At 42.4% G+C, this 13,756-nt stretch overlaps 1 protein-coding gene across 1 annotated transcript in view; it reads left to right on the top strand.

Annotated features, from left to right (window-relative positions):
• The window catches only part of LOC145954322 (uncharacterized), a 28,308-nt gene extending 21,820 nt beyond the window's left edge, over positions 1 to 6,488 (top strand). The window contains exons 3-5 of the mRNA XM_083068344.1: positions 3,006 to 4,767; positions 5,726 to 6,358; positions 6,444 to 6,488. Coding sequence (XP_082924470.1) covers positions 3,006 to 4,767; positions 5,726 to 6,358; positions 6,444 to 6,488 — 2,440 coding nt within the window. The remainder of the gene's footprint in view (positions 1 to 3,005; positions 4,768 to 5,725; positions 6,359 to 6,443) is intronic.
• The last annotated feature ends 7,268 nt before the right edge of the window (positions 6,489 to 13,756 follow it).

Here is a 13,756-nt window from a genome sequence, read left to right as displayed (position 1 = left end):
TAGGCTGCTAAAATCATATGAAAGTTACTAAATTACCCTCCACAAAAGTATGAAAATTAAGGTGTTACATTTGGCTTCCATATTTTTGTCTTTTTTATTCTTTCTTGTATATACCTTTTTTGCAATTTTTTTAACAAAATGAATATTTTCTGGATGAAATTGGGTTACACATTTTAAAACAGACATTTTTAATCGATAAAACCCATTTCATTTTAGTAGTTCTTCATGTTCTTATGAAAACACATGAATATGTTCTAAAAACTCTTTTTATAAGGTTTTTAAGCACATGGACAGATTCATATCATTTCAATAAACTCATATAGTAATAATAACAAAGTAAAGCACTAGTGGAAAAAACACTTTTAAAATTGGTCGTTTTTGACTTTTAAAATCGGTTCTCTGACCGATTTTAAAAGAGCTAATTTTGAAAAGTGGGACTTTTAACATCGGTCGTTGACCGATTTTAAAAGTCCCACTTTTAAAATCGGTCATTGTAACATCCTAAATTTTTAATTAATTACTATTTTTATGAAAATAATTTATATCATTTTATTTAGTAATTTTATAAAATTGCAGTAGATTCTAAATAATAATAATTATATTTACGAGAGAAACTTGAGTCTAGTAGTTATTTATATTTATATTCTAGAGAGCAGAAAATAAATTGGTATTTTAAATAATTATAGAAGTTGAAACTATTTTATTTTTTTTAATTATTTATTTACCATTTTAATTAAATAGAGGGGGATGGGCGGGTGAGTATGGGCCTGGCCCAGTCGGAATTATTAGAGGGGTTTTGGGGGTAGTCAGTTACCTAATATTCATTTTAACGTCAGACGCTTGAAGGAAGAGGGGAGAGGAGAAAATTCTTGAAGGAAGGCGTAAAGTGTTCAGATTGCTCCGTCGTTCTTCTGTTGGCCTTCGTTCATCATCCTTAAGGTACGGGGGGATGGGTTTCTTCATATGTGAATATAGGGGTGTTCGAGTAGTGAGGGCAATCCCTAAGTCCCTCTAGGAACTCTATTTAAAATTATGAACGATTATTTGTGCAATCGATGTTCTAAATTCTTAATTCATTTGGAAGAACTTATTTCTTGAATTGTCTTTGAATTCCATTGGGGCTTTCTTGTTAATTCTTTATCCTTAAATTTGATGACTTGAATTTTATGTGTCAAGAAGAGTTTAGATTTTTTTTTGTAAAACCAATGGAAACCAATTTTTGAGGCTTGAGATGTGTATGGATTGATTTGGAACGTATGAAGAATATAAATGGAGTTAAACTGAACCAACGGGGTGTAGAAGTAGTGAAAATTGGTAAAAACCTTGTTGGAACTCGTAAAACGCAGGTTTAATTGCACAGAGGGGAGTCTGGGCAGAGATTTGGGCGCTCAACGCCAGTTTTGGGCGTCTGGCGTCGGGACCCCGACATACGTTTGTAATTTTGCGATATCTTTCTGTGTAGTTATCCAAATCGAGTGCCGTTTGTTTTTTTAGAAACTACACATCTGGGGCTACCATTTAGACACAAGAATCGTGTAAAGATATTAATATTTGATCACTTTATGTGAGTTGCAATTTGAGCCTTCCAATCTGTGTGCGAACCACAACATCAATTTTTGTGAGCCCTGAATGGTAACCTAAAAGACTTTATTAGGATTTGTGTTCTTCATGAAAGTTGTAGATATTGATGTTAGGATTCTAATGGAGTTGGGATCACTTAGAAAGGATATGTATAGCTCGAGTTATGGTTAAATTATTAACTGAATGTCATAGATATTGTGATGTGTGTGAAGAATTATGTGAAATTTGTGATCTATGATGTTGATAACTTAATGATAGGTACCTAGCATGTGAGGATGATATTGCATGGATTGTTATTGACATGTGATGATGTTATATAATGGAGATGCATTAATTATGAGTTACGTGGGATGCATGAGTTGCATGAGACTTATGAGTTGCATGTGGTGCTTGAGAAGCCAGACGTGGCTATATTGCATTGGACCCTGGGCCCAGAGAGGGGTTGAGATAGGGGGGACCATGACGGGAGGCATTCCATGCGTGGGCCGTTGGGTGTTTAACTGCGCAGCTCACTGGCCATAGAGGGTTTAACGGTGAGTGGATTGCCTTTGCACGGGCCGCTGGGTGTTTAACCGTGCAACATACCGGCCCTGGGAGGGTGTGAGAACGGTATGCCCGCATTGGCAAAAACTAAGGGAATTGACGAGGTACGCCCATTGTGCAGAGTGCCAAGTTGAGACTCTTAGGAGAGGAGATGTGTATGAGCATATAGTGAGCATGTGTATGAAAGCTTGTATGATTGAAAAAAAAAATGATGTTTGGTAATTATATGAGATGTATTTGTTGTTTATATTTAATGATGATATTTTGGTGCACGGTGTGGGGTGGGAATTGGGTAGCTCTATGTTCATATATGATGTTATCTATCTCTCACCGTCCTGTTTTTATGTGGTTTTCTTTTAGGTGAAGATGAAGACACTCATAGTGTTGAGTTCTAAAGGGAAAGGGTTCTGCTCTGATAGGATGTGACATTGGGGCATGAATTTAGGATGCTTTAGTTATGAATTGTTATTTGTCGTTTGAGGAGACTTATTTTTAAGAGTTTTATATTCACCTTATATTTGTAAATTCTGGATTCCTTTCATTTTCTTTAGAGACCTTGATAATTTTCTTTTAAGAGTAAAACTTTATTATTATTATTATTATTATTTCTATTTATTTCAAGACTTGTGAACCTATGAGTTTTTATTAAAATATGTGGACCCTTCTTGATGTTATATTTATTGAATTATTCTTATTGTTGTTACTTATTTATTATGGGGTAGAAGGGTGTCACATTTAGTGGTATCAGAGCAGGTCGATTCATTCGGCCTTGAGTTATGAGCTTGCTATGTTTCTGTGGGTTGTGCTGTGATGTTGTTTAACTGAGATGATTGTTTTAATTGGTTTGTTTTGTTTTGACTCTCTACTTTTCTGTGAATCAGAAAAGTGATGTCTGGGGGAGGTAGGAATGATCGTGCTATCGCTGAGGCCTTGATGGCTATGGCTCAGGCTGTAGGCAACCTGAACCAACATCAAGAAGTGGACTGGCTTGCTCGGTTCCAGAGGAACCATCCACCTACCTTCCGTGGTGGATATGACCCGGATGGTGCTGCTGACTGGATCTTTGAGGTGGAGAAGATATTCCAAGCTATTGAATGTCCACAGGTACAGAGGGTATCTTTGGCTGCCTTCATGTTGTCTGGAGATGCTGGAATCTGGTGGCAGAGTACCTACCAGAGGATGATTGTTGAGGGTACTCCGATGACGTGGGATAATTTTAAGAGGTTATTTTTGGAGAAGTATTTCCCACAAGATATTCGCAACAAAAAGCAGGTGGAGTTCCTTGAGCTGAAGCAAGGGGATGATACTGTGGCAGATTATGTGGCCAAGTTTGAGGCACTAGTACGATTCTGTCCCGCTTATGAGGGTGTTGCAAATGAGGAAGCGAAATGTGTGAAATTTATTAGTGGTCTTCGACCGGAAATCAAGCAAGCTTTCAACTACCAGGGCATTGCTAGATTCCACAAGCTGGTGAACAAGTGCAGAGTTTATGATGAAGATAATCGGGCTAGAGTTGCTCACTACAAAAGTGGAGGGCCTGTAAGGAATCAGAGCAGCCATGGGTCTTCTAGCAGGAGTAAGCCTTACTCTCGTCCTGCTGGAAATTCAAACTGTAACGGGGGTAGTGAGGGTTCAGTGAATAGGAGGAGTCAAGCTCCATCCACGAGCCAGACATCTAGAGTTGGGAGTACTGGTTCTACTCCTTCCTTCACTTGCTTCAAGTGTGGGAGGCCAGGGCACCGAGCTAATCAATGTGGGGATAGGGAGGTCACCTGTTTCAGATGTAATGAGCGGGGGCACATTTCTCGAGATTGTCCTCGTGCACAGCAAGGACCAATGACGGCTAGTGGAGAGGCTGGGGGGAGTGCTAGTGCTAGTCGGGGTACCGGTATCAGCAGGAGTGCTACTGCTAGCGGCAGTGCCAGTAAGCCGAAAGCTACAGGGAGAGTATTTGCCTTGAGTGGTACTGACGCCGCTCAATCCGACGACTTGATCCAAGGTATGTGTTTCATTGCTGGAATTCCTTTAGTTTTATTGTTTGATTCGGGTGCGACTCATTCGTTCATATCACATGCTTGTGTTTCCAAATTGAGATTGCCTGTTTCTTCCTTACCTTTTGTATTGAGTGTGGAGACGCCAACTAGTGGGTCAGTTTCTACGTCCGGCGTATGCTTGAATTGTTCTGTTCATATTAATGGTAGAGACTTCTTAGTTGACTTAATTTGTTTGCCTCTGAGTCAGCTAGACATCATTCTTGGTATGAACTGGTTATCTTCCAACCATGTTCTTTTGAACTGTGCTGATAAAACTGTTGTTTTTGGTCAACCCCTTGAGAGAAAGAGCAAAGACTTTTTGACTGCCAACCAGGTGGCGGTGTCTCTGAGAGAAGATGCCCAGGTATACATGTTACTAGCTTCTTTGAGTTCTGAGAGTAGCGCTGTCTTGGATAGATTACCTATAGTATGCGATTACCCTGATGTGTTCTCTGAGGATATGTCTAATCTACCACCCGAGAGGGAGACAGAGTTTTCCATAGACTTAATATCGGGGACGGGACCCATTTCAGCTGCACCTTATAGGATGTCGCCCTTGGAGTTAGCCGAGCTTAAGAAACAACTAGAGGAGCTGTTAGAGAAGAAGTTTGTGAGACCTAGTGTATCACCTTGGGGAGCACCTGTCCTATTAGTGAAGAAGAAGGATGGTAACATGAGATTGTGTATAGATTACCGCCAACTCAATAAGGTAACGATTAAAAATAAATATCCATTGCCTAGGATTGATGACCTTATGGACCAACTGGTGGGGGCATGTGTGTTTAGTAAGATTGATCTTAGGTCAGGTTACCATCAGATTAGAGTGAAAGAGGAGGACATACCCAAAACTGCATTTAGGACTAGATATGGACATTATGAATACCTTGTAATGCCTTTTGGTGTGACTAATGCTCCTGCAATTTTTATGGATTATATGAACAGAATTTTTCATCCGTACTTGGATAAATTTGTAGTTGTCTTTATAGATGACATACTCATTTATTCCAAAACTAAAGAGGAGCATGAAGAGCACTTAAAGGTAGTACTTGAGATTTTAAGAGAGAAACAGTTGTATGCTAAATTGTCTAAGTGTGATTTCTGGTTAGAAAAGGTGAGTTTCTTAGGTCATGTGATTTCAAAGGGGGGGGGTCGGTGTAGATCCTTCTAAGGTAGAAGCTGTGCTTAAGTGGGAATCCCCTAAATCTGTGAGCGAGATTAGAAGTTTCCTTGGACTAGCTGGGTATTATAGGAGGTTTATAGAGGGGTTTTCTAAGATAGCATTGCCTTTGACTGAATTGACTAGAAAGGGAGTTCCCTTTGTATGGAATAGTAGGTGTGAGACTAGTTTCCAAACCCTTAAGGAAAAATTGACTAGTGCACCAGTTCTAGTTTTGCCTGACCTTAATAAACCTTTTGTAGTATATTGTGATGCTTCTAAGATGGGGCTAGGTGGAGTGTTGATGCAAGAGGGAAAGGTAGTAGCTTATGCTTCTAGGCAGTTGAAAATCCATGAGAGAAATTACCCTACCCATGATCTTGAATTGGCAACTGTAGTATTTGTTTTAAAGATTTGGAGACACTATTTGTATGGTTCTAAATTCGAGGTTTTTAGCGACCATAAGAGCCTTAAGTATCTGTTCGATCAGAAAGAGTTAAATATGAGACAAAGGAGATGGCTTGAGTTCTTGAAGGACTATGATTTTGAGTTGAGTTATCACCCAGGTAAGGCAAATGTCGTAGCGGACGCTTTAAGCAGAAAATCACTTCACATATCTTCCTTGATGATTAGAGAGATGGACCTTCTAGCTCAGTTTAGGGATCTAAGTTTAGCTTGTGAGACTACCTCTAGTAGCATAAGATTAGGCATGATTCGTGTAAGTAATGACATGTTGAAGGAGATTAGAGATGCTCAGTTAGAGGATTCATTCTTAGTGGCTAGGCGAGAGGCGATAGAAGGAGGTAGTGGTGGAGAGTTTGTATTGGGTAGCGATGGAGTAGTAAGATTTGGTGACCGTGTGTGTGTACCTAGTGAGGCTACCCTTAGGCGTTTGATACTTGAAGAGGGGCATAAAAGCAAACTTAGTTTCCATCCAGGTTCAACCAAAATGTATCAAGACTTGAAGAAGATGTTTTGGTGGCCTAGAATGAAGAGAGACATAGAGGAGTTTGCGAGTGCTTGCCTAGTATGCCAGAAGGCTAAGGTAGAACACCAAAAACCTTCAGGATTACTTCAACCCTTGAGTATACCAGAGTGGAAGTGGGATAGCATTTCCATGGACTTTGTAGTTGCTTTGCCTAGGACTGTTGGAGGGCACGATTCTATTTGGGTGATTGTAGATAGATTGACCAAGTGGGCACATTTCTTACCTATTAATATTAAGTATTCCCTAGAGAAACTTGCTAAGCTTTACATTAGTGAAATTGTGAGATTGCATGGTGTACCATCTAGCATAGTTTCAGATAGAGACCCTAGGTTTACTTCTAGATTTTGGGAGAGTTTGCAACAAGCATTGGGGACTTAGCTTAGACTTAGTTCAGCTTATCACCCTCAAATCGACGGTCAGACTGAGAGAACTATACAGTCATTAGAGGATTTACTTAGAGCCTGCGTGTTAGATCAAGGGGGTAGTTGGGATAGCTTCTTACCTTTGATAGAGTTTACATATAATAATAGTTTTCATTCTAGCATAGGCATGGCACCTTATGAAGCACTATATGGTAGGAGGTGTAGAACACCTTTGTGTTGGTGTGAGCCGGGAGATAATCTTGTTTTAGGACCGGAGGTAGTACAACAAACCACAGAGAAGGTTAAGTTAATTCAAGATAGAATGAGAACAGCCCAGGGTAGACAAAAGAGTTATGCTGATAAGAGGATGAAGGACTTAGAATTCAAAGAAGGAGATCATGTATTCCTGAAAGTCACTCCGTGGACTGGGGTTGGTAGAGCATTGAAGTCTAAAAAGCTTACACCTCGTTTCATCGGTCCGTATCAAATTCTTAAGAGAGTCGGTACAGTGGCTTATCAAATCGCTTTACCTCCACATTTGTCAAATCTTCATAATGTATTCCATGTTTCTCAACTTCGAAAATACATCCATGATCCTTCGCATGTGATTGAGTCGGATCATCTTGAAGTTAAGGAAAACTTGACAGTAGAAACCATACCGGTGAGAGTTGAGGATTGTCGCCACCCGCCGAAACGGACCTTGGCATTAGCGACGATGGTCGGACTCTTTTAAAGTTTGGAAAAAATGATGGATTGTTAGAACGACTTATTCTCAAACTGAGACCTCATCGAACTAACAATTTTGTTTAAATGACTCTCACCAATCCATGTTAATCCCAAGCGGGACCCTCCATGGATTAGTGGTTTTCGTAAAAAGAAGGGTTCTTGGAGTCGCCACCAATATTTTACTCAAAACATTGGAAAAAGATATAAGGCAATTGATTTTCATAAATCAACTTGGGCCATTACAACCAGAGTCGGGTAAGGGAGTCGGTTACGTGCGAGGAAGGTGTTAGCACCCCACAACGCCCCTTTCGGGTTCCCTATGACGGATTATTTCATAAATAACAATGTAAAATTACTAGATTACCCCTATTTATTAGAAACGATTATAGATATAATATTTACATGATGAAAGCTTTAAACGTGTAATGCAACAATCAAAAAGCAATAAATAAGAGCAGTAAAAGAAAGGATTTAGAAAGAAACCTTCGAAGCGGGCTTTTATATATTCAAAACGAAGTTTAGGAGGCTTTTTGGCGCTCCTTCCCACTACACGTCCGCTCGCTCCTTTCCCCTAAAGATAATTTTTACTATGGAAATCAGAGAGATTTCCCTTCGACTTGTTCGAATCTCAAGCTAATGGCTCGTGACTCAAGAACTTCGTCGGATCGGCTCCCGGAGAGATATCTAGGGCAGAGAATAGCTCAAAAACCCAAGAATACTCAGCAGGAGGGATGAGGAATGTGTAAAAAGTGTGGGAGGACGTGCAAATGACGTCCTATTTATAGGATTGGGGCGCAATACGGCCTAGGAGGTCAATACGACCCGTACTGGGTTTTTGAACTACAGTACGCCCGTATTGAATTTGGTACGGCCGTACTGAAGTTCAAAAACTTCAGTACGGCCGTATTGATTTCACTACGGCCCGTACTGAGCCATTTTGAACTACAGTACGACCGTATTGAATTTGGTACGGCCGTACTGAAGTTCAAAAACTTCAGTACGGCCGTATTGAGTTCACTACGGCCGTATTGCAGTTCAAATGGCTCAGTACGGCCGTACTGAACCTCTGGGAGGGTGTATTGAGCTCCAATCCTCGCACACCCTTATTCTAAGCTACTCTAAGACTTCTAGACCTACAAAGAATCATCCTAGGGTCTTCCAGGAGTCCTTCCGGCTGACTTTCCTTCGGTCTTCGAGAGTCTTTGAGCTTTATTTCCGACCCGGACAATTTTAGGGGTCTACAGCTGCCCCCCCTTTACTTAGTCGAACGGCTTTTTGGTGTACCGGTTGACAAGTAAAGGAGTTGACCCAATTGTCCGGGGAGTAAGCCATCCTTCCGACTTGTAGTGTCTTCCGGTGGGAAAATTGTTGAGTGGCCTCTCCAGGTTGAGTATTAATCGTCGCCTCTCCAGGCTCGTTGCATACCTCGGTGTTTCTGACAACCTCGGTAGCGTGAGTTTGCCCTCCCCAGGGTCTGCATGCCTCCATGTTTCTGACGATGTTGGCAGCTGCATACCTCCGTGTTTCTGACGACGGGGTAGCTGAGTATTAGTCGTCGCCTCTCCAGGCTCGTGCATACCTTGGTGTTTCTGACAACCTCGGTAGCGTGAGTTTGCCCTCTCCAGGGTCTGCATGCCTCCATGTTTCTGACGATGTTGGCAGCTGCATACCTCCGTGTTTCTGACGACGGGGTAGCTGAGTATTAGTCGTCGCCTCTCCAGGCTCGTGCATACCTTGGTGTTTCTGACAACCTCGGTAGCGTGAGTTTGCCCTCTCCAGGGTGTGCATGCCTCCATGTTTCTGACGATGTTGGCAGCTGCGTACCTCCGTGTTTCTGACGACGGGGTAGTTGAGTATTAGTCGTCGCCTCTCCAGGCTCGTGCATACCTTGGTGTTTCTGACAACCTCGGCAGCTGCATACCTCCGTGTTTCTGACGACGGGGTAGCTGAGTATTAGTCGTCGCCTCTCCAGGCTCGTGCATACCTTGGTGTTTCTGACAACCTCGGCAGCTGCATACCTCCGTGTTTCTGACGACGGGGTAGCTGAGTGTTAGTCGTCGCCTCTCCAGGCTCGTTGCATACTTTGGTGTTTCTGACAACCTCAGTAGCGTGAGTTTGCCCTCTCCAGGGTGTGCATGCCTCCATGTTTCTGACGATGTTGGCAGCTGCGTACCTCCGTGTTTCTGACGACGGGGTAGTTGAGTATTAGTCGTCGCCTCTCCAGGCTCGTTGCATACCTTGGTGTTTCTGACAACCTCGGTAGCTGCATACCTCCGTGTTTCTGACGACGGGGTAGCTGAGTATTAGTCGTCGCCTCTCCAGGCTCGTTGCATACTTCGGTGTTTCTGACAACCTCAGTAGCGTGAGTTTGCCCTCTCTAGGGTCTGCATGCCTCCATGTTTCTGACGATGTTGGCAGCTGCATACCTCCATGTTTATGACGACGGGGTAGATGAGTATTAGTCGTCGCCTCTCCAGGCTCGTGCATACCTTGGTGTTTCTGACAACCTCGGTAGCGTGAGTTTGCCCTCTCCAGGGTGTGCATGCCTCCATGTTTCTGACGATGTTGGCAGCTGCGTACCTCCGTGTTTCTGACGATGGGGTAGCTGAGTATTAGTCGTCGCCTCTCCAGGCTCGTGCATACCTTGGTGTTTCTGACAACCTCGGCAGCTGCATACCTCCGTGTTTCTGACGACGGGGTAGCTGAGTATTAGTCGTCGCCTCTCCAGGCTCGTTGCATACCTCAGTGTTTCTGATCACTTTGGCAGCTTGAGTTTGCCCTCTCCAGGGTCTGCGGTTTGCCCTCCCCAGGGTTGCATACCTCCGTGCTTCTGGTCACTTTGGTAGCGCGAGTTTGCCCTCTCCAGGGATTTGAGATGATTTTGTCTCCACAGTCCACGATGTTGTTTCGACGGTTGTTTTCGATTTGGGTGCCGCTGAGGGCTGGATAACGCAGGGATCCGTCTAGGGGATGTGCAGTTACTCATAGGTTCTTGTGTCCCAACTTTCCATTGCGTCGTTGGTGCCCACTGGGGAAATTCTGATTCCTTGGGGATGCAGACACAAAGATGCTCTTTCTGATGTGAGCGATGCCTTATGATTGGCTGACGTCCTTTCGACGTTTGTGGAGTATCCCGGTTATCCTTATTCGGGTGACTCTTTTTTGATTTTCTGGTTTTGTTGCCTCTGCGTAGGCTGTTATTCGCTGGGGGATTCTGTCATTTTGATCTTTTCTGATTTTCCCTTTTTTTTTTTTTTTTTTTTTTTTGAAGGAGTGCCTCTGAGTAGGCGAATGGGGATTGAGGATCTTGTGTATCCCAGAGTATTATTTAGAAAGCCTCTGCAGGCTTAGCTTCACTCGTCGCTTGAGTTGGAAAGCCATCTTCCACTGAGGAAGTCTGAGTCTTTTGACTCGGATGCTCTGTTTGGATGATCATGCTTCCGTTGAGGAATCTTGCTGATCTTGCTCTGATAGCTTTCACTAGGAATTCGGCCCAAGAGTGCAAGCTGAGATATCTCTGGGGAGTATTATTTCGGCAAGCCTCTCCAGGCTCAGTTATTCTATATTTTCTGAATTTTGCCTTTTCTCTTTTTTTGTCGATTTTGGCTTTTTTTTTTCGGCATCGGAGGGATCTCAAACACACTCACAGATAAAGTATGCAGAGGAATGAAAATGTTGTTGATGTACAAAAGAATGGGCCAATACGGGCCGTATTGAATTCAATACGCCCGTATTGGTGTGGACGTTGTTATGGCCAATGCTGCCGTATTCATTTCAGTACGCCCGTATTGAGTTGAAAATTTGTTCATAACCCTAATTTTAGTACGTGCGTACTGAACATGGTACGGGCGCATTGTTTTTTTCTGAAGTTTATTTTTTGTTTTTTTGTTTTTTTGTTTTTTGTTTGTTTTTTCAATAAACAGAGAATAAGTGATCTTCCAGTACACCTATCATCTGTATGCATGTATGCGGTATGATGCACCTAATTCTATTTGATTTATTTTTCAAAAGAATTAACCGATGCGTTTCTTTGCTTGGATTTTTGCCATTCCTCTAGACGGGCTGTGCGCTGCCGATTTCTGTAACCGAGGAATGATGCGTGTTATATCGAGATTGGTGTCATCGACCCAATGATCCTTCCCTTCCTTTAGAAGACGTGTCAACCCTCCTATTGACCACTATATCTCCATGTTTCCACTAGATTATTCTAAAATCGTTTGGGACAAGAGAAAAGAAGGGAAAGGTATTTTTTGTTCAAAAGCTTGTGTTTTAGAGGAGATTATTATTGTTTTAAAAATGGTTTTTGTAAGAATGGCTGGCCAAGGTAGGCTTATGTGTTTAGGCTTGTTTGATTAAACACTTATGAAGTTAAGGAAGTCTTGTTATTGACGTTGTGATTCGACAACTTAAATAGTTTCCTTGAACCTTTCTTTTTGAATTCAGCTCATGGTACCATCATGGATTTATTTTCGCTTTTTGATTGTCCTTATTTTTGCCTAAAACACCCCTTTGTGGCGTCTTAGCGGACCTTTGTTTTTGTTCATTTTTGCAACCCTAACTTTTGCCTAGGTCACCCTTTCGTGGGATTCCTAGCGGGTTCTTTGCTCTTATTTTTGCGCAGCCCCCTTTTTGGGTTTCTTGCCGAGCTTTTTTGTTTTTATGATTTTTGTTTTAAAAGGATTTCTTTTTTATCCATGATGGCACTTGTCGAGGCCAAGGAATGGTGCTCCAAGTTGTCATACACACTTCCACATAAAAATGATGCGGGTTTATTGTTATTAAGACAATTTTAACCTCATTCATGCTTATTCAAACAGGGTTAAAATAATGTGGTCTAGAAATTTATTGCAAGCAAGAAAAGAAGCAATAAGAAATAATAAAGAATGATTTTATTATAATTCTAGCGGAAACATGTGCCCTATCGAGGCTCGGGGGTCGGGCTGTCCCCGAGGAGTGATCTCTAACAGTCATCAGGTCTATACATCCCTATCGGAAGGAGGAGAGCACTTGATGACGACGACCGGCCTTGACGCTTGTGAACCGGCCTTCCTAAAGATATGGCTTAAAGAACGTCGAGAAGGATCTTGGTTCCTCTTCATCTTTTGATCTTTATCCTCGGATTCTTTATTTTCCTCGGTTTTTTCTTTTCTTTTTCCTTTCCTTTATTCTTGGGAGCTTTATCGTGAAGATCTTCGGGAGTGTAGATCCTGCCACTCCTAGTCATGCCCCCAAGTCCAGCGATGTTAGAGATATCGCTGTCGGCAGAAGAATGGATGTCGTATATCCATGGCACAGCCTTATTCGATTCGTAGGGAAAAGGTCTTGGAGCAGTGATCTTCAATGGTATCGGACCTTCCCCTTTATTCGTCTTGATTACCAACAACAGAGTTGATGTGCGTTCGCTTGGCGCGGTTGTTGGCTTACATTTGATAACGAACGGCGTGCGATCCATTCTGAACATACGCATCGATTAATCCTTTCTTTTTATTAATGTTATTAATAAATTACTAGGAGGGATGTATGCGAATGAATGACTATGAAATGCAAAGGCAATTGAAAGATTCCATAGATCTCAAAAATTCAATTTATTAATCAAGGAAAGTGTACAACTTGTTATACAATGCTTTGAAGCAATTTTTTACAAAATGAGAAGAGCCGATAGAAACCCACAGGCGGGTTCATGTTTCTTCTCCATTCATCTTCGGCTTCCTCTACATGACGGGCCATTGCCTAAACTTGCGTATGGACTGCTTGGCTCATATCATCACTAATCTTTTGAGCGTCCTTCGCCTTTTGAATGTGGTAGTTGATCATGGCTTGCAGCTCATTAAGCTCGTCTTCAGCTCGATCCTTCTCCTCTTGGAGCTTAGCCATATGTGCTAGTCCTTCCTTTTCCTTCTTGCGAAAATCGGAAAGGCTTGTGGTTTGTTGTTGAGCAACTTCCCGCCATTGCTGCGCATCGGATCGAGTCAAGAGTAAGTCATCCTGCATGTACTTGATCAACTGTGCCTGCCTTGCGTACTCGGCTTCAAGGTGTGCTATCTTTGCGTCAACATCTCGGAGTTGACTACTCGGTTCGACCTTTGGCATTTTGGATGCCCGAGTAGCCTTCTCATTAAGGTTAGCACACTCGTCCTTGAGCCGCTCTATCTCATGGTCTTTTTTCTTGCACTGCCTTTGTAGACCGTCAATGGCGAAACTGGATTCTTCGTTTTTCTCTTCAAGAACTCTCATCTGAGCTCCCATGATTTCCAGCTTCTTGGTCAAGGCATCGACTTGTTCTTGTAGCACCCTCCTTGTGACTGCGGTTGCGCAAGAGGTGGATGGTTGGGGCACCCCCCTCTCGCTCCTCCAAATCTCGTAGTCG

The sequence above is a fragment of the Cajanus cajan genome, chromosome 1, assembly GCF_000230855.2.
Source record: "Cajanus cajan strain Asha chromosome 1, NIPB_CcT2T_4, whole genome shotgun sequence".
In the NCBI taxonomy this organism is placed as follows: Eukaryota; Viridiplantae; Streptophyta; class Magnoliopsida; order Fabales; family Fabaceae; genus Cajanus; species Cajanus cajan.
The sequence above is the reverse complement of the archived record's forward strand: the minus strand, read 5'-3'. Positions and strand labels throughout refer to the sequence as shown.